The sequence below is a fragment of the Candoia aspera genome, chromosome 3, assembly GCF_035149785.1.
Source record: "Candoia aspera isolate rCanAsp1 chromosome 3, rCanAsp1.hap2, whole genome shotgun sequence".
Lineage (NCBI taxonomy): Eukaryota > Metazoa > Chordata > Lepidosauria > Squamata > Boidae > Candoia > Candoia aspera.
In genome coordinates this window covers 164,061,455-164,088,988 of record NC_086155.1, presented here as the reverse complement: position 1 = coordinate 164,088,988, position 27,534 = coordinate 164,061,455, and the positions used below count along the sequence as shown (strand labels likewise).

The 27,534-nt window shown below is 36.3% G+C and overlaps 1 protein-coding gene across 1 annotated transcript in view; it reads left to right on the top strand.

The window, feature by feature from the left end:
* Positions 1 to 27,534, top strand: part of CDH2 (cadherin 2) — a 146,714-nt gene that overhangs the window by 110,002 nt on the left and 9,178 nt on the right. The window contains exons 5-14 of the mRNA XM_063299220.1: positions 5,452 to 5,607; positions 6,590 to 6,734; positions 10,037 to 10,209; positions 12,111 to 12,248; positions 13,030 to 13,215; positions 17,955 to 18,211; positions 20,943 to 21,085; positions 22,949 to 23,182; positions 23,588 to 23,821; positions 25,664 to 25,803. Coding sequence (XP_063155290.1) covers positions 5,452 to 5,607; positions 6,590 to 6,734; positions 10,037 to 10,209; positions 12,111 to 12,248; positions 13,030 to 13,215; positions 17,955 to 18,211; positions 20,943 to 21,085; positions 22,949 to 23,182; positions 23,588 to 23,821; positions 25,664 to 25,803 — 1,806 coding nt within the window. The remainder of the gene's footprint in view (positions 1 to 5,451; positions 5,608 to 6,589; positions 6,735 to 10,036; positions 10,210 to 12,110; positions 12,249 to 13,029; positions 13,216 to 17,954; positions 18,212 to 20,942; positions 21,086 to 22,948; positions 23,183 to 23,587; positions 23,822 to 25,663; positions 25,804 to 27,534) is intronic.

The window sequence follows — 27,534 nt, the reverse complement described above, 5'->3', positions numbered from 1 at the left end:
GGAATTTGATTATTTTCTTTACCAAAGAGTTGAGATGAAAAAAATATTCCATGTATCTTACCAAATGAAATGGAACCAGGTTATTTATATGCAAAGGAAAAAAATAAACAAAATGTGAGAATTTTTGTTGTTGTATTCCTGGGAAATTCTCCTTTCTGTTGAAACCTTAATAGAGGTAATCCCATTAAAATCTCAGTATTACATGTACTGTCAATAGAAGAAGAGAAGAATTATGAAAGAATAAGATAAAGCTGCTTTCATTTGTCCAAGTATACAATTAATGCCATAATAATATGATAATTACCAGATTGCCCAGATTTTTAAAAAAGCAAAAGGATACTGAATTGTGATAGAATGTAAACGAAAAACTGCTCTACAGTGTAGGGTAAACCCTTGGATTAACAATATCAGTTTAGTGGACTTTGCATACAACCAACAATATTTTCTTCTGGGTATTACTCCAAAATAAAGGACAAAGTCCTTGGTCTCCAGAGTAGTTGAAATTTAGTAATTTGCCTAAATTGCTGTCATTTGAAAAATGATATCATTTATTTAAATGTACTGTATATCATCTGCAGAAATTTACATCATTTGTAAAATGATGTCATTTACAGATTTAACACATTCAGATTCAGTGCAGAGTTCTCCCCTCAAATGGGCTTTAAACTGAGGGTATACAAATAATTAAGGAATTATTTTTAAACAAGCAATGCCCGGAAGTGGAAGAAGACAATAGAATAGGAAGGACAAGAGACCTCTGCCAGAAAATTAGAAACATTGGAGGTAAATTCCAGGCCAAAATGGGTATGATCAAAAACAAAGATGGCAAGGACCTAACAGAAGAAGAAGAGATCAAGAAAAGGTGGCAAGAATATACAGAAGACCTGTATAGGAAGGATAACAATATTGGGGATAGCTTTGACGGTGTGGTCAGTGAGCTAGAGCCAGACATCCTGAAGAGGGAGGTTGAATGGGCCTTAAGAAGCATTGCTAATAACAAGGCAGCAGGAGACGACGGCATCCCAGCTGAACTGTTCAAAATCTTGCAAGATGATGCTGCCAAGGTAATGCATGCTATATGCCAGCAAATTTGGAAAACACAAGAATGGCCATCAGATTGGAAAAAATCAACCTATATCCCCATACCAAAAAAAGGAAACACTAAAGAATGTTCAAACTATCGAACAGCGGCACTCATTTCACATGCCAGTAAGGTAATGCTCAAGATCCTGCAAGGTAGACTTCAGCAATTCATGGAGCGAGAATTGCCAGATGTACAAGCTGGGTTTAGAAAAGGCAGAGCAACTAGGGACCAAATTGCCAATATCCGCTGGATGATGGAAAAAGCCAGGGAGTTTCAGAAAAACATCTATTTCTGTTTTATTGACTGTGTGGACCATAACAAATTGTGGCAAGTTCTTAGTGGTATGGGGATACCAAGTCATCTTGTATGCCTCCTGAAGAATCTGTATAACGACCAAGTAGCAACAGTAAGAACAGACCACGGAACAACGGACTGGTTTAAGATTGGGAAAGGAGTACGGCAGGGCTGTATACTCTCACCCTACCTATTCAACTTGTATGCAGAACACATCATGCGACATGCTGGTCTTGAGGCATCCAAGGCTGGAGTTAAAATCGCTGGAGGAAACATTAACAATCTCAGATATGCAGATGATACCACTTTGATGGCTGAAAGCGAAGAGGAACTGAGGAGCCTTATGATGAAGGTGAAAGAAGAAAGTGCAAAAGCTGGCTTGCAGCTAAACCTCAAAAAAACCAAGATTATGGCAACCAGCTTGATTGATAACTGGCAAACAGAGGGAGAAAATGTAGAAGCAGTGAAAGACTTTGTATTTCTAGGTGCAAAGATTACTGCAGATGCTGACTGCAGTCAGGAAATCAGAAGACGCTTAATCCTTGGGAGAAGAGCAATGACAAATCTCGATAAAATAGTCAAGAGCAGAGACCTCACACTGACAACAAAGGTCCGCATAGTTAAAGCAATGGTGTTCCCCGTAGTAACATATGTCTGCAAGAGCTGGACCATAAGGAAGGCTGAGAGAAGGAAGATCGATGCTTTTGAACTGTGGTGTTGGAGGAAAATTCTGAGAGTGCCTTGGACTGCAAGAAGATCAAACCAGTCCATACTCCAGGAAATAAAGCCAGACTGCTGACTTAAGGGAATGATATTAAAGGCAAAACTGAAATCCTTTGGCCACATAATGAGAAGACAGGACACCCTGGAGAAGGTGCTGATGCTAGGGAGAGTGGAAGGCAAAAGGAAGAGGGGCCAGCCAAGGGCAAGATGGATGGATGATATTCTAGAGGTGACGGACTTGTCCCTGGGGGAGCTGGGGGTGTTGACGACCGACAGGAAGCTCTGGCGTGGGCTGGTCCATGAAGTCACGAAGAGTCGGAAGCGACTAAACGAATAAACAACAACAACATACTGCAAATGTTTTTCATTGGACCCATATTTTATATCAACTGGCTGTTGGCACATTTCATTTCTAGCTATCCTAAAAGGTTAGGAAGAGTTAGCCTAAGAGCCTAAAACCTATGCAAGCTGTGGTTGGGCAAAATAAACTTAGAATCCTTATGACCTGAAGCAGGAATACAAAGTGGCTAATTGATGTGCTGCTGATTGTGTTGAGGCATAAGCAAAATTGAGATGATGATGATGATGATGATGATGATGATGATGATGATGATGATGGACATTGCAGTACCTGGAGACAGCAGAATAGAAGAGAAAGAACTGGAGAAAATCACAAAATATAAAGACCTACAGATAGAAGTAGAACGACTGCAGCAAAAGAAAGCAAAGATAGTACCAACAGGAATGGGTGCCTTGGGTGCAATTACAAAACATCTGGAGCACCACTTGAACACTATCGGTATTGACAAAATCGCCATCGGTCAATTGCAAAAGGCAGCTTTACTTGGAACAGCTTACATTCTGCAACAGTACCTTTAATATTACTGAACAACATCTGCCTATCCCAGGTCCTTGGGAAGGACTCAATAGATGGACAAAAATGCCAAATCTGGCATCTGGCTAACTGCGATCAACCATAATAATAATTTAAATGTATATGATGCCTGACTCCCAGCGACGCTTGGCAGTTAGAGGTTTTGGCTTATAATACAGTTCTTATATATAGACAAATATATAATAAGTTTTTTTTTTCATTTGGAGGGAAAATTACAGTATTATTATGTCTGTCTATCTACTATCGTTATGTCTTTTCTATCTACAGTATTAAATACATTCCCAAACACATCAGATAGAAAGAAACACCCTTAGAATCTGTAGAATACTACCTTGTAATCAACAAACCCCCATGCTTTAATGTTATCATCTTCTGGTATAAGACTTACTTGTGAAACAGAGAAAATTGTGGAATTGTGGAAGTTACTTAGTGTTAGTTAGTTAGTTAGTTAGTTAGTTATTTCTCTCTCTCTCTCACTCACTCACTCACTCACTCAAATTTAGCCACTGCCCATGTCCCCCAGAAGAGGGACTCTGGGCAGTTTACAATAAAATCCCACATAAAACATAAACATTAAAATCACATAAAACAATTATGATAAAACACAATAAATAAATAAAATCCAAGAGAGATGTAAAACCAGGCTGGTGGGAGGGACTCTAGGGTGCGAGCCATCCCCGGGAATGGTTATTCACTTTCCTGCCCCAGGTGAGATGGCAAAACCAGGTCTTCAGGGCCTTCCAGAAGGTCAGGAGTGAAGGGGCCTGCTCACCTCCGGGGGTAAGATATTCCGGAGAGTGGGGGCCACCACAGAGAAGGCCTTCTTCCTGCACCCCGCCAGATAAAATTCTCTTATGGACAGGGTCCGTATCATGCCCTCTCTGGATGATTGGGTGGGGCGGGCTGATGTAATGGGGATGAGACGGTCCCTCAGGTATGCGGGGGATCCTAAGTTAGAGGGAGGGAAATACACTTCTTTTATTTGTCTTTGGTTTGTACAGTGCCAATAATTAATTCTATACTACTACATGTCTAAAGGTGTGAAAAAAGTTCCTTTTGTACATATCTTCACCAAATTCTGCTGTGTGGGCATTCATTGGACAGTATTAATTATTGACCTCAGAAGCCAATAGGAGAATCTGCATTCTTGAAAGCAACACATATTTCAGGCATTATTACTCTAAAATCTTTGCCTTAGTATTTACCAAAACTCAACATTCTCAACAGCCTCTCTATTACCACCTACCATAGATTAAATGAGACACTGCATAATACATAAATTGCATTAGAGTTAAAGGTGCTATTTTAATGGTAGTATAGTCCATTCTGGTCAGAAATATTGCAGGTCTTTTCAGTTTCAAATGCACTTTTTTAAATTGTAGAAATAAGAGAGCTGTATGTTTCTACCTTTTTCTAGAGAATGAAACTAACTTAATCATTTATCCTAAAGACCACCTAGATAAGAGTTTGAGCAATCTTATGTTAGACAGTGAAACATGGGAGGATGTTAATAACTTCGTACTTACTTGAATCGTAAGAAATCCTTGCAATCTTTGATGTTGGGGATGCTGTTGTACACTGAAATGGCTTTCTCTTGATCCTTGTTGGTCTTGCCAGTGTATGGATTCAGCAGAATTATAAAACCCAAAGCTTAGAACATTTCTCTTTCAGAAAGAAATATATTTGATTACTTTTGTCACCAAACACAGGTTACTCCAGAACAGTCTGTAATACTCAACATCTTTAAGAGGATTGTTGAATGGAGTGGAATTCAGCCACCTGTCCAATGCCCAGATGTGCAGTTTATTAACCAACATATGTTTACAGATATCCTAAATAAGACTGAGGCAGGAACTGTATTGGGCTGCTAAATGTTATATTTGGAAATAGATTTATCATTCTACTTAAATTAAAGCAGACGTGATAAGGTGATTTTTACACTACTTTCATTCAACTATGCAAGAAACTGCAACAGATTTCCAAGGACAATAAGAATTCCAGTAGCAATCCCTATTTATAGTGACATTAAGGTTCCAATTATTGTACTTCTTTCTCCTGCCAGCAAGATGTAACTATTTAGAAATGACTCTCTTTGGGTAGGAGGGAGAATTTCCAGCTGTCTCATGTAACAGTACAGGCAGTTTGTTTGTGACCATGTGAGAACTTCCTCTGGCAAGAATACTTATTAAGCATATATTAGGTATTCTGTAGATTGCAGTTGTCAGCACAACCCTTGTATTAGTAAGAAGTCCAGTGCAGTTCAGTTAAAAAGATGACTTGTTGATTTTTGCAATGAAAACAATGAGCTAGAGAAGAAAATGTAAGTGATTTCTATGTATGTTTGGGGGGTATGCAAGCATATGCATATTGGTTGGTTGGTTGTTTTTTTTGTTTTAAGGATCTAGTATTTTGAATATTTTTATGTTTAACAATTCACCATCTTCTTGGTGTGTAGATCAGATCTGATCGTGATAAAAGCCTCTCCCTGCGATACAGCGTTACTGGTCCAGGAGCTGATCAGCCTCCAACTGGCATCTTTATCATCAATCCCATTTCAGGTCAACTGTCAGTGACAAAGCCATTGGATCGGGAGCAAATAGCTTCTTTTCATGTAAGTTCTTAATTAACTAGAAAACAAAGTTTAAAATCAAAAATCTTATCTAGAATTACTTTCTCAGTTTTAGATTTAAAGCTATGTATAGTTCTACATGTTGTTCATTTTCATGCATTATAAGCGGCATTACTTGGATAGTTTAACAACTCAAATTTGATTTAATGGATTGGGCAAAAGAAAGCAAAATGAGAAACGCTATTATATTTTCTTTCATTTTCTGGTTACAAATTCAATCTCATAATTTAAAAGAAATGTTTTTAATATAAAAGCTTTATTTGAGTATTAAATGGTGACAGTCATTTCAGAAATAAAACATAGATCTACCATGAGATAGTTTTTTAATTGTGTGGTGAATTTAAATATAAACACCTTTGGAGATAAAATTAATTGCGGTAGAGAAAATGGATAAGAGGATGCATGGATAAATGGATTACTAGCAAAACATTTCATGTTTGATAAACATTAAAAACTGTGAAAAGTGAAAGAGAAGGATTTCTGAAGCAGCCCAACATTCCATCTAATTGTTGTATCATGTGGCAGCAGATTCCACTGATTAATTTTGCTTTGGGTGGAAAAAAATACTTATTTTCTTGGACTGTCTTAGAAATTAGTCTCATTCTAGTATTATGAGAAGGGGAAGAAAAATTCTCTCTTCTGCCTTTAACTAATTTCATAAATCTAGCATATTTACCTTTCTTATTCTTCCTCTTCTTCTTGTAGAATTATGAACAATATAACATTTGTATGCTCCTCAGCAGTGTTTTGTCTTGTTTTGCTAATTTTAGGCATTATGGGGGTTTGGTAGTTCAGCTATTACTTTTTAAAATCTGTCTTCAAGGGTCTGAAATGACCAAGAGGGGATGACAAAAAAATAAATCAAGTTAATGGAGTTCTGTTTAAAAAGTCCTGCCAGCAACAATGATTAACGTGTCTGATGATATGTTTTGCAATTGTTCCAATTTCTTAATATTTTTTGCAGCTAAGGGCACATGCTGTAGATGTAAATGGAAACCAGGTGGAAAATCCCATTGATATAGTTATTAATGTCATTGATATGAATGACAATAGACCTGAATTCCTACATCAGGTTTGGAATGGGACAGTCCCAGAAGGATCAAAGCCAGGTAAAATATTAGAAGCTTCAATAGTCATCTATTTTATATTTAATATTAAGATACATATTTTAATATTTTAGAATCTTTTAAACATTTAACTTAAATTATACTGTGTGGTCACCTTTTACAAAAAGATATGTACCTATAAAAGTTTAACTGTATTCCTCTCAATAAAGGAAACCTAATCTGCATTGGCCACAAGTTTCAGTTAATCAATGGCATCCTCATTGGGATGGGGCAGAGCTTGCAGTGTGACATAGAAGCTGCTACTTAATATCCCTCTTCATTGATTCAAAAAATAGCTTAATTCACTTCACTTGATTTGACACAGGACAAACCAGATCTGGATCTTGATTTGAAGATCAAAATTCCATGTTTCCTGGTACTGACAATAAGAAGTAAACAAAATTATTTTTGAGATAATTATTGCTCTTGCACAAATTTGACATAAGTTAAATGGTCTACTTTATCTAGTCTTTTTATTGTAAATATCTGTTTGGTATGCCATTTTCCTGTAGAATTAGACTTGCCTAGGTTTGCAATGTGTCTATTTTATAATTTTGCATATTTTTATTAATTGATATTTATTTCTGTTTTATGCTTAGTTTTTAAGATGATGCTGGTGGTAGTAATGATGGTCTTATTATCGATTTAGACACAGTCTGCCAGATAGTTCTGGCTTTATTTGGCACTTTGGACTATCAGATCCTTCCCAAGGATTTAAAGTTAAAGATATAACTGTAATATATGCCCTGTTCCACATAATGCAACACTTTGTAATTAATGAGCTAAGATTCTATCCATTCCTATTGTGTCCAAGTGCTTTTCCAAATATTTTCTTCTTGTTATTGCTGCTGTTATTAGAAAACTTAATATTTGACTCCAAAGATTGTGGTAACACCATTGTGCTTATTCAATTGTAGTATAAAAATGAATTATGGTGGAAAAAAGCAACTTAGAAGTGGACGGCATGTGCTGTGAAAAAGAATTTAATAATAGACTAGTAACATTGGAATATTCAAAGCTCCCTTCATTCATTATCTTATTGTAATGTTAAAAAGGAACCTTAATATAGTATTATTACCCCCATATTGCAAATATGATGATGAGTAGCCACTGAGGGAATAATAGTTGGCATAAAATCATCTAGTTAGATAATTAGAACAAAGAATTTCCTAGTTTGTAGTTCTGACTCTTAACTACTGAGCAGCATTCCAGAAACTGTTCACTTTGGCCAGTGTGTTAGCAAATAGATCTGTATCCAGTAGTGGAACAGATTCCATATCTTTTTGGAGCAGCCTGACAAGCAAATCAACTCTATTAGGTTACAAAATCTTCTGCAATTGATTGAAGGGGATGCAAGGGGAAAGCATAGATGTGAGAATTGTCTTCCTATTTTATGCAGTTTTATCAGCCCATTGAAAAGGAAGGGATCATTCAACTGACTCCACAAGCTTGACTGGAACTATGCTTTATTGATATAGGCTGTTGTAACAGCATCTTGAAAGTCTGACTGTGTTTTCCCTTCCCTCCCTCTTATACTCACAGCCATTATTATGTTTTCTCCTTTTTTAATGCATGCACATGCACTCCTACATTAGATTTGAAAATTATAGCCATGGCAATGGAGAGTAAGGTGTTAGATTGAAAAAGGTGAAAGGTCCCCTGTGCAAACACTGAGTCATGTCTGACCCTTTGGGGGAATGCCATTTTCACGACATTTTCTTGGCAGACTATAGTGGGGTGGTTTGCCATTGCCTTCCCCAGTCAAGGTGTTAGATTAGGATCCAATAATTAGATTATCGGATCCTTCCCAAGGATTTAGGGTAGTTAAAGATGTAGCTGTAATACATGCCCTGTTCCAAGTAATGCAACACTTTGTAATTAATAAGCTAAGATTCTATCCATTCCTGCTGTGTCCAAGTGCTTTTTCCAGATCTTTTGGAAAACAAGGAAACCAAGATTCAATCCATCTTCTGCCGTGGAAGTACACAGGGTGACTTTGGACCAATTATTCTGACTCAGACCGATCAATAGTTGTGAATAAAAATTGAAAAGAGGGAATGCTATTAATGCACCTTGAGCTTTTGGAATAACATTGGGATAGAAATCTAACAAACAAATAAATGCATTGCTGTAGCATGGAGGAATGTGGAGTACGGTATATGGATGAAACAAGGTTTCTCCGAATACTCTTGATCCAAATCGGTACATCTATTTAAAGTTAATTTCTTGGAAATTGCTGAGATGCTGAATTGTCCAGCAGATATATTGGCATATTCAACATTTTAAAAACTCATAATTTGAGTCCTTAAATTTGGGTTTTGGATCCTAAGCTGCTATTCTCAAAGGAAATATTGAATTAAATAAAACTCAGAGATATATATGCTTCATAATAGAAACAAAATATTTCTTTAAACTTCAGTGGACAAACTGTATGCTTGGGTGGATGGTGAAATTATATTAACAAGGAAATGTAAAAGTGTGATTTATAGTAAACAAGTAGATCCAGAGAGAATGTGTACAATTACACAAGTTTGTTTCAGACTTAGATAAGTGAATTTCTGATTATCACTTACCTGGAGGAAATTACTTACAATAGAAAAAATATATACAATGTATTCAGATGGATATTAAACAAACTAAAGAATGGATTTAGTTGTTCCTTCAAATGAGATGAGAGCTTTCTAGTGAGTTATGTGGATTTTAATGGAGTTTGATGGTTTTCTTTCTTCTCAGTATGCCAGACCTTGTTTGAAACTTCATGTTGTATAAATGATCACTCTCCTATCCTTTAATCCTCAGTCCTGGAGCATGGTCAGATTTGTCCTGAGTGCATAGTAGAGGTTAAACCTTCTTAATTTGATACGTTCTTTCCATGGCTTTTTGCAAAACAGGCTGTATCTCATCACCTGCCAACAGTTCTCATTGCTTCAAAAATCTGCAGTTTAAATGTTCACTAGAAATGCCATTTATGAGCATTTGTATGAGCCTGTATATTGAACTAACAAGCATTATCTTACTGCAGTATTGGGGTTCTTTTTCTAAAACATGCTATATATTTTAGCTAGGTCAAGGTAGCAGCCATTTAAATGCAAGAGTTTACATTTGCTTTTGGCAGTAGGTGAATGTTGATATTTTTATCAACCTTATTAATTACAGGCCTGAGGGAAAATGCATGATTTGAAAGAATGTGATGTGTTTTGTTAGAGAAAGTAAATATTTAAACCAAGTTTGGTGCTTCAGAGTGCCCTAGTAAAATCCAAGTAAACTGCTTATTTAACCCAGAGGATTATTGGATCTTTCATTAGGCACCTATGTGATGACCGTCACTGCTATTGATGCCGATGATCCCAACGTTTTGAATGGAATGCTGAGATACAGAATCTTGTCACAAGCCCCAAGCACCCCTTCTCCAAATATGTTTACAATCAACAACGAAACAGGTGACATTATCACAGTTGCTGCTGGACTTGACAGAGAGGTGAGACAGGACTGACATTGCACATTTTAAATTTGTTTGCCTTAGATGAGTGGTTGCTTCTGAATCTGTAATAGGAGGGTGGAAAAAAAAACACTGAGATTTCATTTCCCCTTCTCTCTCTCTCGATATAGATACAGATTTTTAAAATGTTCATTTAGCTTCTTTCTGGCTTCTGCTTCTTAGATTTTCCCAAAAAGGGCATTAAAAAGACAAGCAAGTCACATGAGAAGCTTGAGCCCTTTTTGGATCCTGTGATCCTCTGGAATCCCTCAGGATCGTGCAACGACATTGTATAACAAATTGCCCAAAATATAATACCCCCGTTTGTGCATATGTGGGATAACTGAAGAAATCATGTACAATAACATTTTGTGTATTCTTAATAAAGAAACCACCATTGTAAAGCTTATTCAGCAAAAGAAAAAAAAAACAGCAACACCCCAACCCCTGAAACCACCAGGACTTTTCCCCAATAAATTAATTTAAAAATTGCCTCCATCCAAAAGTGACATCATGATTGCCACCCATCCCTTTTCTCCCCCAGACATAAAAAATAAATCTGTCTTCAGGAAAGAAAAATGTGTATCTCTCTACTGATTTAGATGATAAAATAATCAATTTAAACCTTGAAATTTAAAGGAGTTCTTTAACTTGGTTTCCCTTACATGTGCATGCGTCAGTGTGTGTGTGCACATGTGTGTGTGTGTGTATGCTTGTCTGTATAAGCTTTTTTATATTACTTTGAGAAACAGAATCTATAAGAACATCATTCTAACACCAAATAAGGTTTTAAAGAAATAGGAGAAAAAAGCTGATTCTCAGGAATGGCATTTTTCTTATAAATATATTCATTTTCACAAAAATCTGTTCAGCTATATCAATAAAGTACTCAAGGCCATAACATTTCAAGGCAATAGCAAAAAGCCTTATCTTTACCAGTTTCATTCTTGGAAGATGATGAACCCTATGTACTAATATCACAGTACCAATCTAAGAATTATTAGCATGCTCAGTCCTAAATTAAAAATATTGGGGAAAGTAATATTTCTTTTATAACTAATAACATCCCATATCAGATGCATTACCAAGAAGTCTCAAGTAAAAATGTCATAAAATGCATTAATTATTTTCAAAAATATAAATCCTGAAGCAAGAGAACTCCTTTTCTTAGGGAAGAGTGTGTTCCTCTGCCTTTGGCTTAGTTCCAACAGTGCTTTAAGAACAGGCTTTTCCACCACCAAAGGCTCTATTTTGACAAAGCAAAAAAGAAACTAGCTGTGCTGTTGACAAAGAAGAGCTATCTAGTTCCTAATGTTTAACATCAATGAAATAATTTGGTTTGGGTTTCTCTTTTAGGGACTAGTTTCTGTTATCCCTGCCTGCCACTGGTTTCCATAGTGATGTGAAGAAGTTGTTGCCACCGTTACCCTCCAGTTCCCCTCACCACAAAGCCCTGGCATTTTGAATCATTTGCCAAGAATGTGCCCTCCCATGCTTAGTTCTTACGAACCTTTTTTTAAAAAAAAAATAACAAAGCCCAACCTATTTTAGTTTTGACTGTTGCACAGCATTTGGGTTTTTAACATGATACTCTATTTTCAAAAAGTTCTCTTCAATCGATTATTGCCTGCTATTAAAAAAGCTCCTCTTAGATGTAGTTCTCCCCACTTAAAAGCTACCAAATAAAACAAAACATCCTGGAATTTAGTGTTGTGCAGTGTACTCCATTATTGCAAATCCAGCTCTTAGTTCAAGTGACGTTAATAGGAACGAGCAGTGTGATAAACTCACTGCATCGCAAAAGACACTTTATTGGACACCTGCTGTCCCCTTGGAATGTCGGCTTAATCCATAACTGCTCTTGGTGTCATCTTGTGATGGTTTTTTTTTTTTTTTTTCAGAAAGTTCAACAATATACATTAATAATTCAAGCTACAGACATGGAAGGAAATCCAACATACGGTCTTTCAAACACGGCAACTGCTGTCATCACAGTGACAGATGTCAATGACAATCCCCCAGAGTTCACCGCCATGATTGTAAGTATGCAGTAAAGAAAAGCGATATAGAATATGAATAGCTCTTGCTTGCTTGCTTGCTTAGTAGACCAAATGGGTTGAATCTCTTTCTGACTTGCGAGAACTTCAGTTCTGTATTTGCACCTTCTCTACATGGAGGGAGCCAGGCTGTATTAGCCATTCAGTGGATTTCTGTGACTTTAATAAGACAGTATTAACCACTATTAACACTGTAATTTTGAATGTGAGAGAAACATTACATACATGAAGAGACATTGGATTAAATTGATTTATTGTTTACTGAAATAACTCTTTGCATATTAAATGAATTTTTGTTTTCTCCTGACCCTAACAACTTTTTGTTGGAGAGCCAAGTGTGATTTTTGGTCTAAAAAATTACTATGGATCACTGAATTAGGATTACTTGCCTCCTAGAGCACTAAATAAAGAAATGATAGCTAAATCGTAGTGTTTACCTGAATAACAAAAGCTCGTATTTAATTATTTTTTTAAATTCTGTATCTTGAGTTACAATCCATGATGCCTGGGAATTCTAGAGTTTCAGTCCCATTATCTGGCCAAGTTCAGGAAGGCTGGTCTAGACTATACTGAGAGAGAGGGATGTTACTTCATTTAAAATATCTACTAATGTTCCTGAGAACAGTATTTCTGAATGAAAATGATAATAATTTAGGGACATGAGGGACCTTTAGTGTTTCACAAGAGAAACAACGTGATGATGATTTTTCAGGGTTATTTAGCTGACGTCTTATACATAAGTGTGTGTGCTTTATATTTTCAGTTCTATGGTGAAGTTCCTGAAAACAGAGTGGATGTTATAGTAGCTAATTTAACTGTGACAGATAAAGATCAGCCACACACGCCTGCTTGGAATGCAGTATACAGAATGACAAGCGGTGATCCCACAGGCCGGTTTACCATTCTTACTGATCCAAATAGCAATGACGGATTGGTAACTGTTGTGAAGGTATGTGATACAGTTTTCCAAGTTAAGCATAAGCAGATAGAACTAGCTCCTGCTAGGTAAATGAGGAAGGCAGATTAGGGGGAGATTTCTAAAAATATGAATATTTTGAAATGGTGACATTTATCTTTGAAAGCCTTCCTATGTGCACCCGTGGTGCCTGTCTAGATTTGATGTTTTTTAAGAACCTAGCTAAATTATTCAAAGGAACTTATTCCACAGTATATCAGAACTAGCATAGAAGGTTCTGTGGGAGTGATTTTAAAAATTGAAATACTAAATAGTTGAAATCATTTCTTATTGGACCTTCTTTGTTCTTTTGCCAAATAGACTAAGCAACATTTTCAAACTAAAAACACTTTTAACACTTCTGTACTTCTGTGAAATATATTTAATTAAACATTGTTAAGATGCAGTTTTGTCTGCTTTGCCTGTGTAATTCAGAAAGATATGTTAGTGTTGCTCCTACATGAAAGAAAGAGGCACAATTGAATTATCTCAAATTTACATACTAAAAAACTTGGTCTGGTTTGTGTTGTTGTTGTTTGATGTGCAGCAAATTACCTATGGACTACATCAGGGTTTTCAAAAAAAATTGGGTCACAGAACCTATTAGTTAAAAAATTCCAAGAACTCCGATCCAAAAAATGGCATCCATGGCATTTTTTGTCATTGGGGAACAAGACTCACACTTTTCAGTGTACTTTAGAAAAATTGCTAAGGATACCCTTGCATTCAAGTGCATTTTTAACATAATTTAATTTAAGCTGTGTGGCTAACAACAGTTAAAAAACAACCACAAAATACAATGCATATCTAGCAGCCAAGGTAAAAACTAAGCAACGATTAACATAACCATCTCACAGGCTTGGACAACCCAACCCCATACCCAGGCACACAACCATGTCTTCATAGCTTTGCAAAGGCTTGTGGATGAAGGTCAATCTAATCTAGGGGATAATGTTCCAAAATTCAGGCACCAGAAAGAAAAGGCTCTTTTCCTGGGCTTCACAGGAAGACCATCAGGACCAATAGCACACCTCTCCTGCCAGATCCAATGGGAAAGGTAGAAGTGATCAGGGAAAGGCAGTCTCACAAATAACTCAGCTCTATGCCATGAAGGACTTTCTGGTGATTGCCAGCATGTTGAAACAAACCAGTAGCCAATGCAGCTCACAGAGGAGAGTTGTTACATGAGCACACTGAAGAGTACTTAAAACTGCCCACAGCACATTTTGAGCCAGCTGCAGCTTGCAGATGCTGTTCAAGAGCAGCAGAATGTAAAGCACATTGCAGTAGTCCACTTGTGGTTGACTAAGGCATGAGTGATTGTGAGCAGTCCTTGGTCCAGGAAAGGATGCAGTTGGCACACAACATGAAGTTATACAAAGGCCTTCCTGGCCACAGCTACCATCTGTTCCTTGAGCAGGAGTCAAAATCCAGGAGGACCTCAAACTGTGTACTGGTTTTGATTGAAGTACAGCAACCCAATCTGGATTAAGAGATGGAAAGTCCCAAGAACCAGAGCTACTCAGTCTTGCTAGGATTGAGTTGAAGCCTGTTCTTCCCCATCCAAATCCCCACAGCCCTCAGACACCAAGACATAGCCTCCACTGCATCACTTAGTTGGCCTGAGATGGAGTTATAATGTGATAATACCTCATCCCGTATTATTGGATGACCTCACCCAGCAGCTGTACTGTAGATATTAGTCTCTCATGGAATGCTGGGTTCCACATAACATAGTTTGAAAAACCTTGGCTTAGATCATGACATTTAATTTATAAGAAGTTGAAATGGGCAGAATTCTGACTGAGAACAGTAGGATGGGCTGATACAGGTTTTTAGTCTATTTGTTGCTTTATGATTCTGACTTGACCGGATGTTGCAGTTGCTAAAATTAAATGCATTGTGTGTGACCAATTATGCTACTTAGGAAAAAACTGTATGTGCAAGCAGCAGATCAATTTGTTTAAAAATCTCCCCCAATGAGTATAAATCTGCAGGTAGAAACATAATTTAAGAGAAGAGTAAAATTGGATCAGTTATCTCCTGCAATATGAACTTCCCATAGTCCCTCTCTTCCTGGCATTTTTCCCCTATTTGAGATCACTCCTACTATCAAGAATGCAATTGAAGTGAAAATAGAGTGTAGTCTCATGATGCCTCATGTTTTTGAAATCAGTCTCATCAATTTTAATCTCATGTGGCAAACTTACATTTAAACATACACGATTGCCACATCACAAATATTCAGTGTCTTAGTTGAAAGTTTTTATATTCAGTACCTTAGTTTGCAGTTTTATAGCTCCAACCCTGAAGCTGAAAAGCAGTATCCATACAGAATGCCACCACTATATTTGTACTGTTGATAAAATTTTTGTATATCTGATAATGATAGGGAGAGAAACTATCTTTTACAATCCTTTGTGTTGTTATTCTTCATGACATGAAACTGCTGCTCAGGCCAGCTTTCTAGTTTGGTAAATTAAAAATAACAGAGATATTATAGATATTTCAATAGCTTTCAGCACACTATATAGTACATTATACTTCACTTCCCTGAATGTAATGTTCCCAAGGACTCAAATCAAAGAGAAACTAAGCTATAGCTTCAGTACTGCAGAATATGTCTTACACTTTCCGAGAGAGTATGAGAGTCACCCTCCATATTTCTAGATCATTTTGTTGTCTGTTTCCAGACGTATCACATTCTTCTCAAGAAGTACAGAACCAGTCAAGTTTACAAACTAAAATGGTCTGAAATGAAAAACTAAACAGAAAAGCTAAAATTAAACTAAATCTCTGTAAAGAGGAAGAAATGAAAGGCTCAAGAGTATAATCTATTTGAAGCAGCTCAGTTTGTTTCAAACTACATTATTTATTTTAGACCTATCAGAATAGAAGCAAAAAAACCTGGATCAACATGGAAGAATTCCCCAAGCCCTTATTAAACTCTAATACAGTTTAATGATTCCTGAAGGAGTTATATTGTATTTGGTAAGGAATCCCTCACTCCATGAAAAAGGTACCTGAATTTGACAGCATAAACAGCTAAGTGGGAAATATGTTTGCAGTTCTTCAGCTTAGGAAACTACTATCTAATAATCTAAAAGAAAATGATATAGGAGTTGCCCTAACTACTCCAAAGTATTGGAAATGATATGGAGGAAACAATTGCAGATTAGGAAAGTTCTTTATTTTTTCCCACCATTAGGCTATTCCTGAATAGCAGAACTATTCATATGAATATGCTTGAACTATGAATATGCTTCCAGCAAAAGCTGTAGTAGTCAAACAACCGTTTAAGAAAGATAACACACATAAGGTATAACAGCAGCTGTTCACAACCACTTTAAAATTCAATATACTTTTTTATTTATGCCATATATAATATAATAAATAATGGAAATTGTTGGCCCTCAAAGAGTACCCAAAATAGTTTTGATATTAAAATACTGAAATACAATACAAATAATTTTATAAATACAAGATAGCAATTAGATAATTCTACCATAAACAAAGTTAATTAACTTGTCAGATTAAAAAACCAGTCACAAGGGGACCATTAAAAATTCAAAACACATTAAAATTGTCCCAGATAAAAGAAAGTAGCATCCAATAAACATGTAATTTTCTCAATTCACATTAAAAAAACAACCTTATATGTGTCTTCCAACTGCCCCTTGAAAGACGCTGACTACTCAGATACTTAAAGCACAGTGTATAAACAGCATCATATGGGATGAGGCAGTCTCTCTCAAACTGGGTACCAAGAAATTTCAGGAACCATTGAAAATAACTTCAAATTAAAATAGATTGATAAGTTTATAGAAGAGGACATCAGAGACTATTCTGGTCATTGCATGTTGCTGCAGTTGGTACTTCCATGGGCAGATCCTTGTAAACCATATAAGAGTAGTCTAAGATGAGCATGTTTAGGCTGTGAATATTCCCTTTACAAATTATGCATATTTTGATGGCTGCATGGAATGTATTACAGAGCTATATTGATTTGCAGAATGAAAAACACAAAGTAAAATTATTTTAAACTGACCAGACATTCAAATAATCATCAGGATGTTGTCTTCATTTGTAATGCACTCAAGTTCTGTTAAAACTAGAAACTGTGAGCCCACCTCTTATTTCTTGTAAAGTCAGTTTTCAAATAACCTACACAGAGGTTCTGTTTAAAACACAATTGAAATATTTATACCCGGCTGTGCTTAATGAGACCCAATAGTATATTGAGGCACAGTTTGAGTTTTTGTGCTGTGGATTAAAAAGTGTCTTACCCTTCAAAATAAAGATGAAATAGTATGATTAAACTTGTATCTAAGTTATGCATGGAATTATTCTACAGTGGGTCAGATTAGTTTATAAGTATTGATTGATTTACTGATTGATTGATCATGTGCCATTGAGTATAGGATAATAATTAAAATGTATGCTACTAGAGATCTGTTTGATACAAGGGGGTTTGGAAAAGCCAGTCAGAATAGCTCTAAAGGGTAAGAGGAGGCAGTTATTTTTCAATAGTAAGCACAAGGCTGTTACATAAAACTGGTCCTTTTAGTTGCAGATCTTTAGAAACTTCAAGAATTTTTAAATAAGAATTTCCTATAATATTACAAAGAAATGGTTTTATTTCAACATTTAAGATACCTTGATATATTGCGCTTAATTTTTTTTAAGTGTAGCCTATGACTAAAGTAACTTATCTCTCACTTTGTTTTTGCCAGCCTATTGATTTTGAGAGCAATAGGAAGTTTGTACTGACAGTAGCTGCAGAAAACCAAGTGCCTTTGGCAAAAGGAATTCAGCATCCTCCTCAGTCAACAGCCACTGTATCCATTACAGTTATTGATGTGAATGAAAGCCCAACTTTTGTCCCAGTCACAAAGCTTGTACGTCAGGAGGAAGGGATGCTTCCTGGGGCTATTTTAACATCATTCACAGCTCAGGATCCAGATCGTTACATGCAACAGACTACTCTAAGGTAACATAGATCTGCCCTAACCATCTAGTTGCCTATAAATGAATGACTCCCTTCCTTGGTATTTTTGCTTGCAAGAATAATTTGGAAGTTGTTAAAAAGTGTACTTCATCGTGTTCTCCATGATTTACAGACAAGATTTAATCACCTGCACAGAATCCCATACAGAGTCTTCTGGAATGTAGAATTGTTTGGTGCAAACAACACCCTCAGGTCTACCACACTAACACAGCTCTGGCCAAATACTTTCAATTTATTTTTGACTGACATAGCATCAGCATATTTTTCCTTGAGCTGATCATTCTTCTGCTTTATCAAAAAAAAATATTCTAGTATGTCCAAAAGTCATCTGGTGGCTCTGTCAATTCTTCAAAAGATTAGTCATTTTCATGATTTCTGCAGAGGAGGTATATGCTGTGCCTTTATCAACACTGATGAAATACCCAGTAAGCATTCAGAATTTTCTAAGCCTGTCTTTTCTAATTCCAACCAGGGCAAAAAATAAAAGAACAAAGCCTTGTTGCCTCCCCCAATTTCATTTCTTGTAGCCTGAGTTCCTCTCCAGATACAGCCTACTTCAACTTTGCCACTGCTAATCCCACCACTGATGGATTCTCCAATTTATACTGTCCAGTCCTAATTAGCTTCTCATCAGTCACAATAGATGATCTTGGAGAGAGAGGTTGTGGACAGATTCCCTTGAAATCTATACAGTCTTCTCTCTTATACGTAAGATTAGTCAAAACAAAGACCTTCCACTTTGGCTACCTTGATATCAGCAGGACTAGAGGTAGTCAGCTCATGCCCATTCTGCTTCCAACCTAGCTTTCATTACTTCCATGCCATCCTCTTCAAGGTCATGTCATTGGTCTCTTGGTATCAAGACTCTGATGGTCCCAGTCAGTGGGCTGGAAACAGCCTGAGAAATGGCAAGGTAGATTATTATATGTATCCGCTTTCTATTCCATATTCTTCACAAATTCTACCTGTTTAACTGTGTTGTGGACCAACCAAGTGACAGCTTCTGCAACTGCCATTCTCTTATTCTGCAAAGTCATCTTTCCCCCACAGCATTCCTTCAAGGTAGCTTCACATCAAAGTTCCAATCTGGTATGGTCTCTTGCCCAAAATTCACCATCTTGCCCTTGGTCATTTAGACCCACATTTGCTGAGGCCTCTTGGCCTTAGGTTTTATCTACTACCTACTGCATTCATCCCCAGCAGAGCTGTGGTGATCTCTCCAAATCTAATTACAAGTAGTCTTCACTTACTGAGCTGCCACTTAAAGGCCATTACGATGGTACCCCAAAAGTAGATTTCCAACTGGAGTCTGAAATTACAACCCTTTCAAGGCCCCCACAGTCATGTGACTGAGATTCGGCCATCCCCGAAGCAGCAGCCATTTTGGGTCACATGTCCACCCTTTGACACCGGGAAGTCTTCCAAACTTAATGACGCTGGATTTCTGAGGCCGCAGGCATGGTCACATGGTCACACTACATAGTGTAATTTAGCAGCCAGCAGAGGGAGGCTTGTGTGTGCCTTACAGTACTGTACATGAAAGATAAGTACTTTTTCCATGCAGTACTGTACTTACGCTTATCTTTAATTTTTTCCCAGTTTTTGTTTAACTATTATCATCATCATTAATTAATTAATTAATTTGATAGCATTGGATTCTTTGACACCACTGAAAACATTACTTCATTCTTCAGAACACCATTATGCTCTTTCTTTACCTGAACTATACTGCACCATTTCTCCATAACAGTTATTAATTCCTGGTTTTCCAAAAACTGACTAAAGGATATGATCTTTTCCCACAGCAGTTTTTTTTCAAATGGATAATGCCAACCAAAAAGTTTGTTATGAGTTGTCCAAGTAGTCATGCCAGCTTTCGATCCATGCTCACTTCTTAAGAGCGAAGGCAGCATGATCAGCTTTCCTTCAGGGTATTTTCCTACTTAGCTATGTTGGGCAGCTAAGTGGGCTCAGCCATTCACCTTCTTTAGACTAGACTAGGTCTGTTTTCCCAGAGTAATTCAGCCTTTGGAAGAACTGTCCTGTCTTTTGTCACCAGACCCTCTTCCATTAGCCTGTTTGTCTGTCTTCCTACTCTACTTTGTTCCCAGATTCTAGCTTCCTCTCTTTACCAAGAATGCTGTGATTAAAGTTTTTAAACTAGTTTTTCATTTGGAATCAGTCTGGGCTTAATTTTTAAAGTCTCTCCAAATATTATTTGCAGAGTAGAATCGCCAAAGCAAGTAACATTTTTTTTATTTTTTGTTAAATGCTACTTGCTTAGGATTGAATTAAGGATGATGAAGGCATTCCACTCTGCAAGTAATTTAATGAGACTAGTCATACATTTTTTTAATCATTAAGGTTTATTTTTCAACAGTATTATAATTTGCATTTAGAATAGTTATGTAATGTTTAAATGGCAATGCTTTTAAATACTCTACAGTTTTAAGTCAGTGTATGCAGTATGTCTTGGAATATTGAAAAGTATTATGTAACTTTGGGTAATATATAGCAAATACATAAATATGAAAAAATATAATCAATAAAAAATATATATTTTGTTCCTCATATAAATTCTCCAGATAGCATCTTCTGGAAAATCCTGAGACTGTCATGTACAGTTTGATTTCTATGTGCATCTTCCTGTTGATGATCTGTTTGTCCAAATGCATCTGACATTAATATAGTGTTTTATGTTAAATTCTTGCAGATATTCAAAACTCTCAGATCCCGCCAATTGGTTGAAGATTGATCCTATTAATGGTCAGATAACAACAACTAGTGTTCTGGACAGAGAATCACCACATGTGAAAAATAATATGTATAATGCTACTTTCCTTGCCACTGACAGTGGTATGTGTTTAAATTCAAAGGCCTGTCATTTGTATCTTTGAGTGCCATGAGTATCATCAGCAAAGCAAGGATATGAAATATTGATATAAATGCTGTATTAGAATCATAATAAAGTATAAGAGAAATTCCCTTGGTATAGGTATTGTTATAGAGAAAGTAATACTTGGAAAGGAGTTATTTACTACTCTTTATGTCCCTGTGATACCAATTCAATGCAGCAATTGGAAAGTAGAGAGCTAAGGCCAGGACATCCTGGCACTCTCCATTGACCTGGATATCAAGGACTGCTGAGGTTGCATTTTTCCCATTAAAGAAAAAAAATGTGACTAAGAGGGGAATCAGCCCTTTTCCATGTCTTTGCCAGGGAAGGAGCTGCTGCTCCAGTATTTATTTCCTCTTCCTTCCCATTTCAGTTCTCAGATCATGAACTTGAAAGATAAGCACTTAGAAATTTTTGATTCCTTGTAACTTGTTTACAAGTGCGGCAAACAGTCTAATTCACTCCTAACCCACTCCCAAAACATTATTTCCATCTTTAAAGTTTTCCTATGGAACTTTGAGTTGTATTATTATGTTCTCTGCCATTATCTGTCTCCTGTCTTTGTATTGTTTATCTAACTGGAGGCATATCATTTCGATTGATGGAGATATCAAATATCCATCATAACTTTATGCTTACCATCAAGGAGCTGTACTTTGGGAAACCTTATTTGGTTTACTTTTACCTTAGGAGAATCTAGGGTTACTAGAACATCTGTCATAGAAATTTTGTGAGGAAATTTTAGGTCTGAAACAGAAAATATTCTTGACTAGGGAAACATTTTTAACTAAAGGTGAAGGATTCTTAAATACCTATCCAGTGATGAGATTTCAAAGACCTGAGATCCTTAAAAAGAATTGTACAGCAGTTTCTATAGGAGTCAAAACAAGTAAGATGGCTGCTGTAGCTCTGCAATCAAAGCTCCATTTTGTATGTACATGACACGTTGCATGCCCATACAAAAGGGGTAGAGCTTTGATCCCAATGGTGTGATAGCCATCAAGCGTTTTCATATAAGCTGTACCTGCTGCTAATTCTGAGGTTTCATTTTTTAGATATTTCTACCAAAAAAATTACCAGTTTCTACATTCTGCTCTTGACCCTTGACAAACTTGCTAATTCAGGATGAAACAAAATCTTTTTGTTCTTGAAAGAGTTTGCAATTACAGTATTAAATGTATATAATTCTATTAGAAACACAAGCATACTTTCTCTTTTTTTCTGTATCTTCTTTGATACAGATTTTTAATACAACATAAGATATTCCCAAATAAACATTTTTAACTATAAAATGAAGGCATTCTGAAATTTCATAACTGTATGGCCACCTAATGAAATATTTACCAGTGTCAGGCCCACTTGTTTCCATTTTCTACTCAAAGTGCTGCTGCTGCTTTGGTGCTGTTTTAAGGAAATCTGGCAATTTACTGTACAACTCCCATTGTAATCAGTTCTGGTGCAGACAATCCAACCTTACTCAGGCAATGCCACTAAGTTGGTTCAGAAAAAAGCAATTTCTTTACTCTGATTGGAAATCCACTTAGGCTTCATAAAATCAATTCACTATGAAAGTGAAATTTTCCATTTCAGTTTTTCCATTGGAGGAAAATATGCTGCAAAAATTCTCTTTGTCTCAGCTTCAGCTTAAAATTTATGTTCAGAAAAGAACTGATTACTCTTTATAGTCAGAAAAATATGTTATTTAACTTGTACTTTTTTTTTCTACTAGTACATTCTTATATGTATAGTAAGTATATCACAATCCCTTTTTAATAGAAAGTAGGCTTATTTTATTTTGTTTTATTGCGTTTGTGTCCTTAAAGGAATCCCGCTAATGAGTGGGACTGGTACCCTTCAGATATATCTGCTTGACATCAATGATAATGCTCCCCGAGTGGATCCTCAAGAAGCTACAACATGTGAAACACTACAACCTAATGCAACAAATATCACAGCAATAGATGATGATATTGATCCAAATGCTGGACCATTTGCATTTGAGTTGCCAAATTCTCCTGCCAGTGTTAAGAAAAATTGGACCATTATTCGCATTAGTGGTAATATACATTCCTTTTTATAACAATTCTTGTTTTGTAACTAATAGTAGTTCCTATTAATTTTTATTTCAAATATTTTAAAGTGATTATAAGAATAGAATTTTCAGTTGAATTAAATGCAGTACTAGGGGACTCACTTACTCTCCCAGTCTTGGAGTTTTCCCATCTCAGAAATTTGTTCATGGCATCAGAAGATCTGATTCTAAGAGTTGGAATCAGCTTCTCATGGGTCCTCTATATGCTTTAGAAAAAAATTCAGATGAACTTTTCACATTGGATGAAAGCTTACCAGTAAATAACATCCATTTCAGGAAGAAATTCTTAAGCAGATGCTTTCCAGTGATTTCAGTTGATACAAGCAGAGCATATTTACCCAGTCTTTTTTTTTTCCTTTTCTTTATACAGGTGACCGTGCCCAATTGGCTTTAAAGATCAGGTTCCTTGAGGCTGGAATCTATGATGTTCCAATAATAATAACAGATTCTGGAAATCCTCCCAAGTCCAGCACTTCTATTCTGAAGGTGAAAGTTTGCCAGTGTGATTTAAATGGAGATTGTACAGATGCAGACAGGATCGTTGGTGCAGGACTAGGCACAGGTGCCATCATTGCAATTCTCCTCTGCATCATCATATTACTTGGTAAGTCTTCTAACTATTTTAGCAGTGATTGGGTGTGTCCTTACACGTGCTAAAAATGTTCAAGATTCGTTTGCCATGGAGTAGATTCTTTATATGTAGATGGACCCCCAACAATTAACTGATTTGAGAATATACAATAGGTGGTGTCCTTGATAAAGCTTGTGACTTCTTTCTTAAGGACATATTCTGAAAAGCTCCTCCTCTTGCCCTCCCCCCCCCCCCCCCCGCCTTCCTCTCTGGCTTTCTTTCCTTCTGAACAGTTAGTTCAGTCTTTGAAATTTTAGAGCAAGCATAGTAGATGGCTTCTGAACATCTTTATGAAGGGGGGAATACTATCTATCTATCTATTCAGAAAGACGTTTAAAGGTTGGATGGTAAGGATAGTAAAAGTAAACCAATAGCAGTAAACTTACACCTTGCATTACAAATGCTTAGCAATTATCACATAGCTTTCTTCTTCCATTTATAAGCATAAACCTCCTGCTAATAAAAAAATGGTAAAACAGAACCTTTTAAGCTATACATTTCAAACTGGATAAAGAGACACAGTCAGATAGTCTTTGTTGGGAACTGAGCTCCAGAAGAGGTTTGACATTTTGTATTGTTTCAACTAACTCCCTGTACTTGTTGTTGCTGTTCCGTTTTATACTTAATTATATAAAACATTAGAAAGCTAGTGTGACTGACCTCAAATTTATGTAATGTGTGTATGGCTGGCTTAAGCATTCATGACGCACAGGGCAGAAAGCACCCTTTCAAGCACAAAAACTGGCATGTCTTTTCAAGGCTTGCATGAGAGCTTCAGAAGATACTCTGGTCTGGCTACCTCTGCATGCTTGTTTATGCACAGCCATTTTGCTTGGCTGGAAAGTGCCTCTTTCAAGTGTACTAATTTATCTAATTATAATTTACCATGGTTTACAGCTCTGAGAATAGTAGTTACCAAAATATTGAACTGATGCATACTGCCCTGCTTTCACCAAGACTGCCTTGCTTTCACTGGTCCCTTTGACACTGAAAAAGCAGAAGGAAACAGACAAGAGCTTGTCTGCCATAGATTGCCTAAACATAACTGTCTCATTTGAAAACACAATGCTCACTGAAATTCTTGTGCTGTAACCCTAACCTTCCTTCTTCCTTCTAATAAATACTAGTAGTCAGAGCTCTTAGATTCTCATTCCTTAGGTTATGTATTTCCAGTCTAGACTCTAAGGAGGGAAGTCTGACAAACTGACTCTGATAGCCAGTTTGGTCTATTGGTTAAGGTGCTGGGCTAGAAACCAGGAGTCTGTGAGTTCTAGTCCTTAGGCACGAAAGCCAACTGGGTGACCTTGGGCCAGTCACTCTGTCTCAGCCCAACTCACCTCACAGGGTTGTTGCTTTGGGGAAAATAGGAGGAGAAAGGAGTACTAGGTATGTTCGCTGCCTTGAGTTATTTATAAAAATAATAAAGGCGGGATAAATAAACAGCTAGATAGTTGCATTCTGTACAGGCTATTGCTCCTGAACTGATTTGATACGCACAGTGGCTTTTCTTCTGAAGGAATTCTAAATAGTTGATACCCCCACCCTATGGTGCAGCTTCAGTTTACAGCTTCTTCTTTAATGTTACCTTTATAATGGATTGGGTTTGGAATTCTCCAACTCCTGAACATCCTATATAGTGTAAGGGAATGTATTAGCAAGGAATTTACTGCTTCTTCCCTTCCCTTTAAGTTGCAAGTTGGAGCAGATAAATTCCAGAACAGATAAGTACTGAATATGCTCATTTCATGTATTTTTAAAAATAACAGTATAAGGAGGAACAAATAAAGCTCCCCCTTTTTTCTGCACTTCATTTAGTTCTAGTTCTAATGTTTGTGGTTTGGATGAAACGCCGTGATAAAGAACGTCAGGCCAAGCAGTTACTCATTGATCCAGAAGATGATGTAAGAGACAATATTCTCAAATACGATGAAGAAGGTGGTGGAGAAGAAGATCAGGTAAGAAATGTGTTCATAATGAAATATATGTTATGTTATGTTATGTTATGTTATGTTATGTTATGTTATGTTATGTTATGTTATGTTATGTTATGTTATGTTATTCAGGATTGCTTTTCATGTTTAGTGGTTTTTATATTGTAGGTGTGAGAATTGTGCCTGTAAATTGCCACAACTGCTTGTGTTTGGAAGCTGCCACTGTGTGCATCAAAAGAGACTAATTTGTTTCTCTATAAAGAAAAAAAAAAAACAAGGATACTGATTGCTTTGACTATCTTTTCCCAACCTCCTTGCCAACATAATTTGAAACTTTTGCAGGCAGGCTTAATCATCAAATAACAAAGTTTGTTGCACAACACTTAGGAGTACTAAACAGGGATAGTAAGTTCACTCTACTTCAAAGACAAAGCTATGTTTGTAAGGCTGATGCAGAGCCATCAAAGCACATGGAATGGCAGTCACTGAGAATGTGACTGCCTTCAAATGACATGTTTTTCCTTCAGATTGAGGCTTATGTCAACACTTTGCGTAATGTATGGGTTTAGAATCTAAAAATGAGTCATGGCAGGGGAGGAGGTCAGCTTTTCTCTTTACATGAGCAACTGAAATAATACTTTTGTAAATAATTGCTAAGAAACTACTGAGAGGGATGGGTTTTTAAATGCATGCTGTTTGGCCAATGACCTTATTAGAGTCAATTTTCAGCTATAGTGTTATAGTCTAGAATTCTATCCATACATTTTGTTGTGCAGGAATGAAGAATATAACATGAAATCTGTGTTCATTTGGTCTCAGGGCCAACCATATTTTTTTCTTCATGGATTGGATTTATTTTTGCATTCAATAGGATAATAAGCTGAATAATTGCTTTTGAAAAAAGTTAAAGTAAAATATTGTTCCCAAAAGATAGGATTAGAATTACAAACAGCAAGCTCTTAATTAACACAGGCATGTTTGTAAAGAATCATCATCATCTACATTATGTTTAGATTTGAACAGTCTGCTGTAGTTTTAAAATTGTTTTTTTTGTTCTTGGAGCCTTAAATTATATGTGTAGATTTTACAGTATATCCAATGGCAATATTTCAAAGTATGTTTATTTCACCTCTTGCACTGTAAACCTGCACTTTTAAATAATTTGAGGGGAAAAATTATCAGTAGAATCTTCCCTGGTATATTATTCCACAAATGTTAAAATTGTCAAGGCATGAAACTTTACTAGAGGCATCAGATACTATTTTAAAAAGGCACACAAACATAAAAATCAAGCAAAATTAGTATTTTTCATGGTAGACTAAGATTATGTGTTGAAAGCTCTTAAAGTATCCTTTATTTTAACAACATATGAACCCAAACTTTTTTTCAAAGCACATAGATTCTTCAAGAAGTATCAAAGTTTCTTAATAACTTCAGAACCTTTCAAGATTTTTTAAAAAACAATTTTGTATTCCCCTTCTGTATATACATTCAGCAAATTTACTTCCGTAAGTAAATCTATGTGCATAAGATTTCAGTCATAACCGTTGTGATTTAAAAAAAAAACTTCCTGGTAGTCTGATGTACATGGAAAGCATATGTTAGTTATATAAGCTTTTTTACTAGAACAGTGCTAATTGCAAACTACATTTACTGCCTGAAAATAATAATATACTTAAAGAGCTGTGATCTGGATTCAAAGGGTAAAATGTGATTCAGTGCTTACATGGGCTTGCATATAGCACCTTTTCCTAT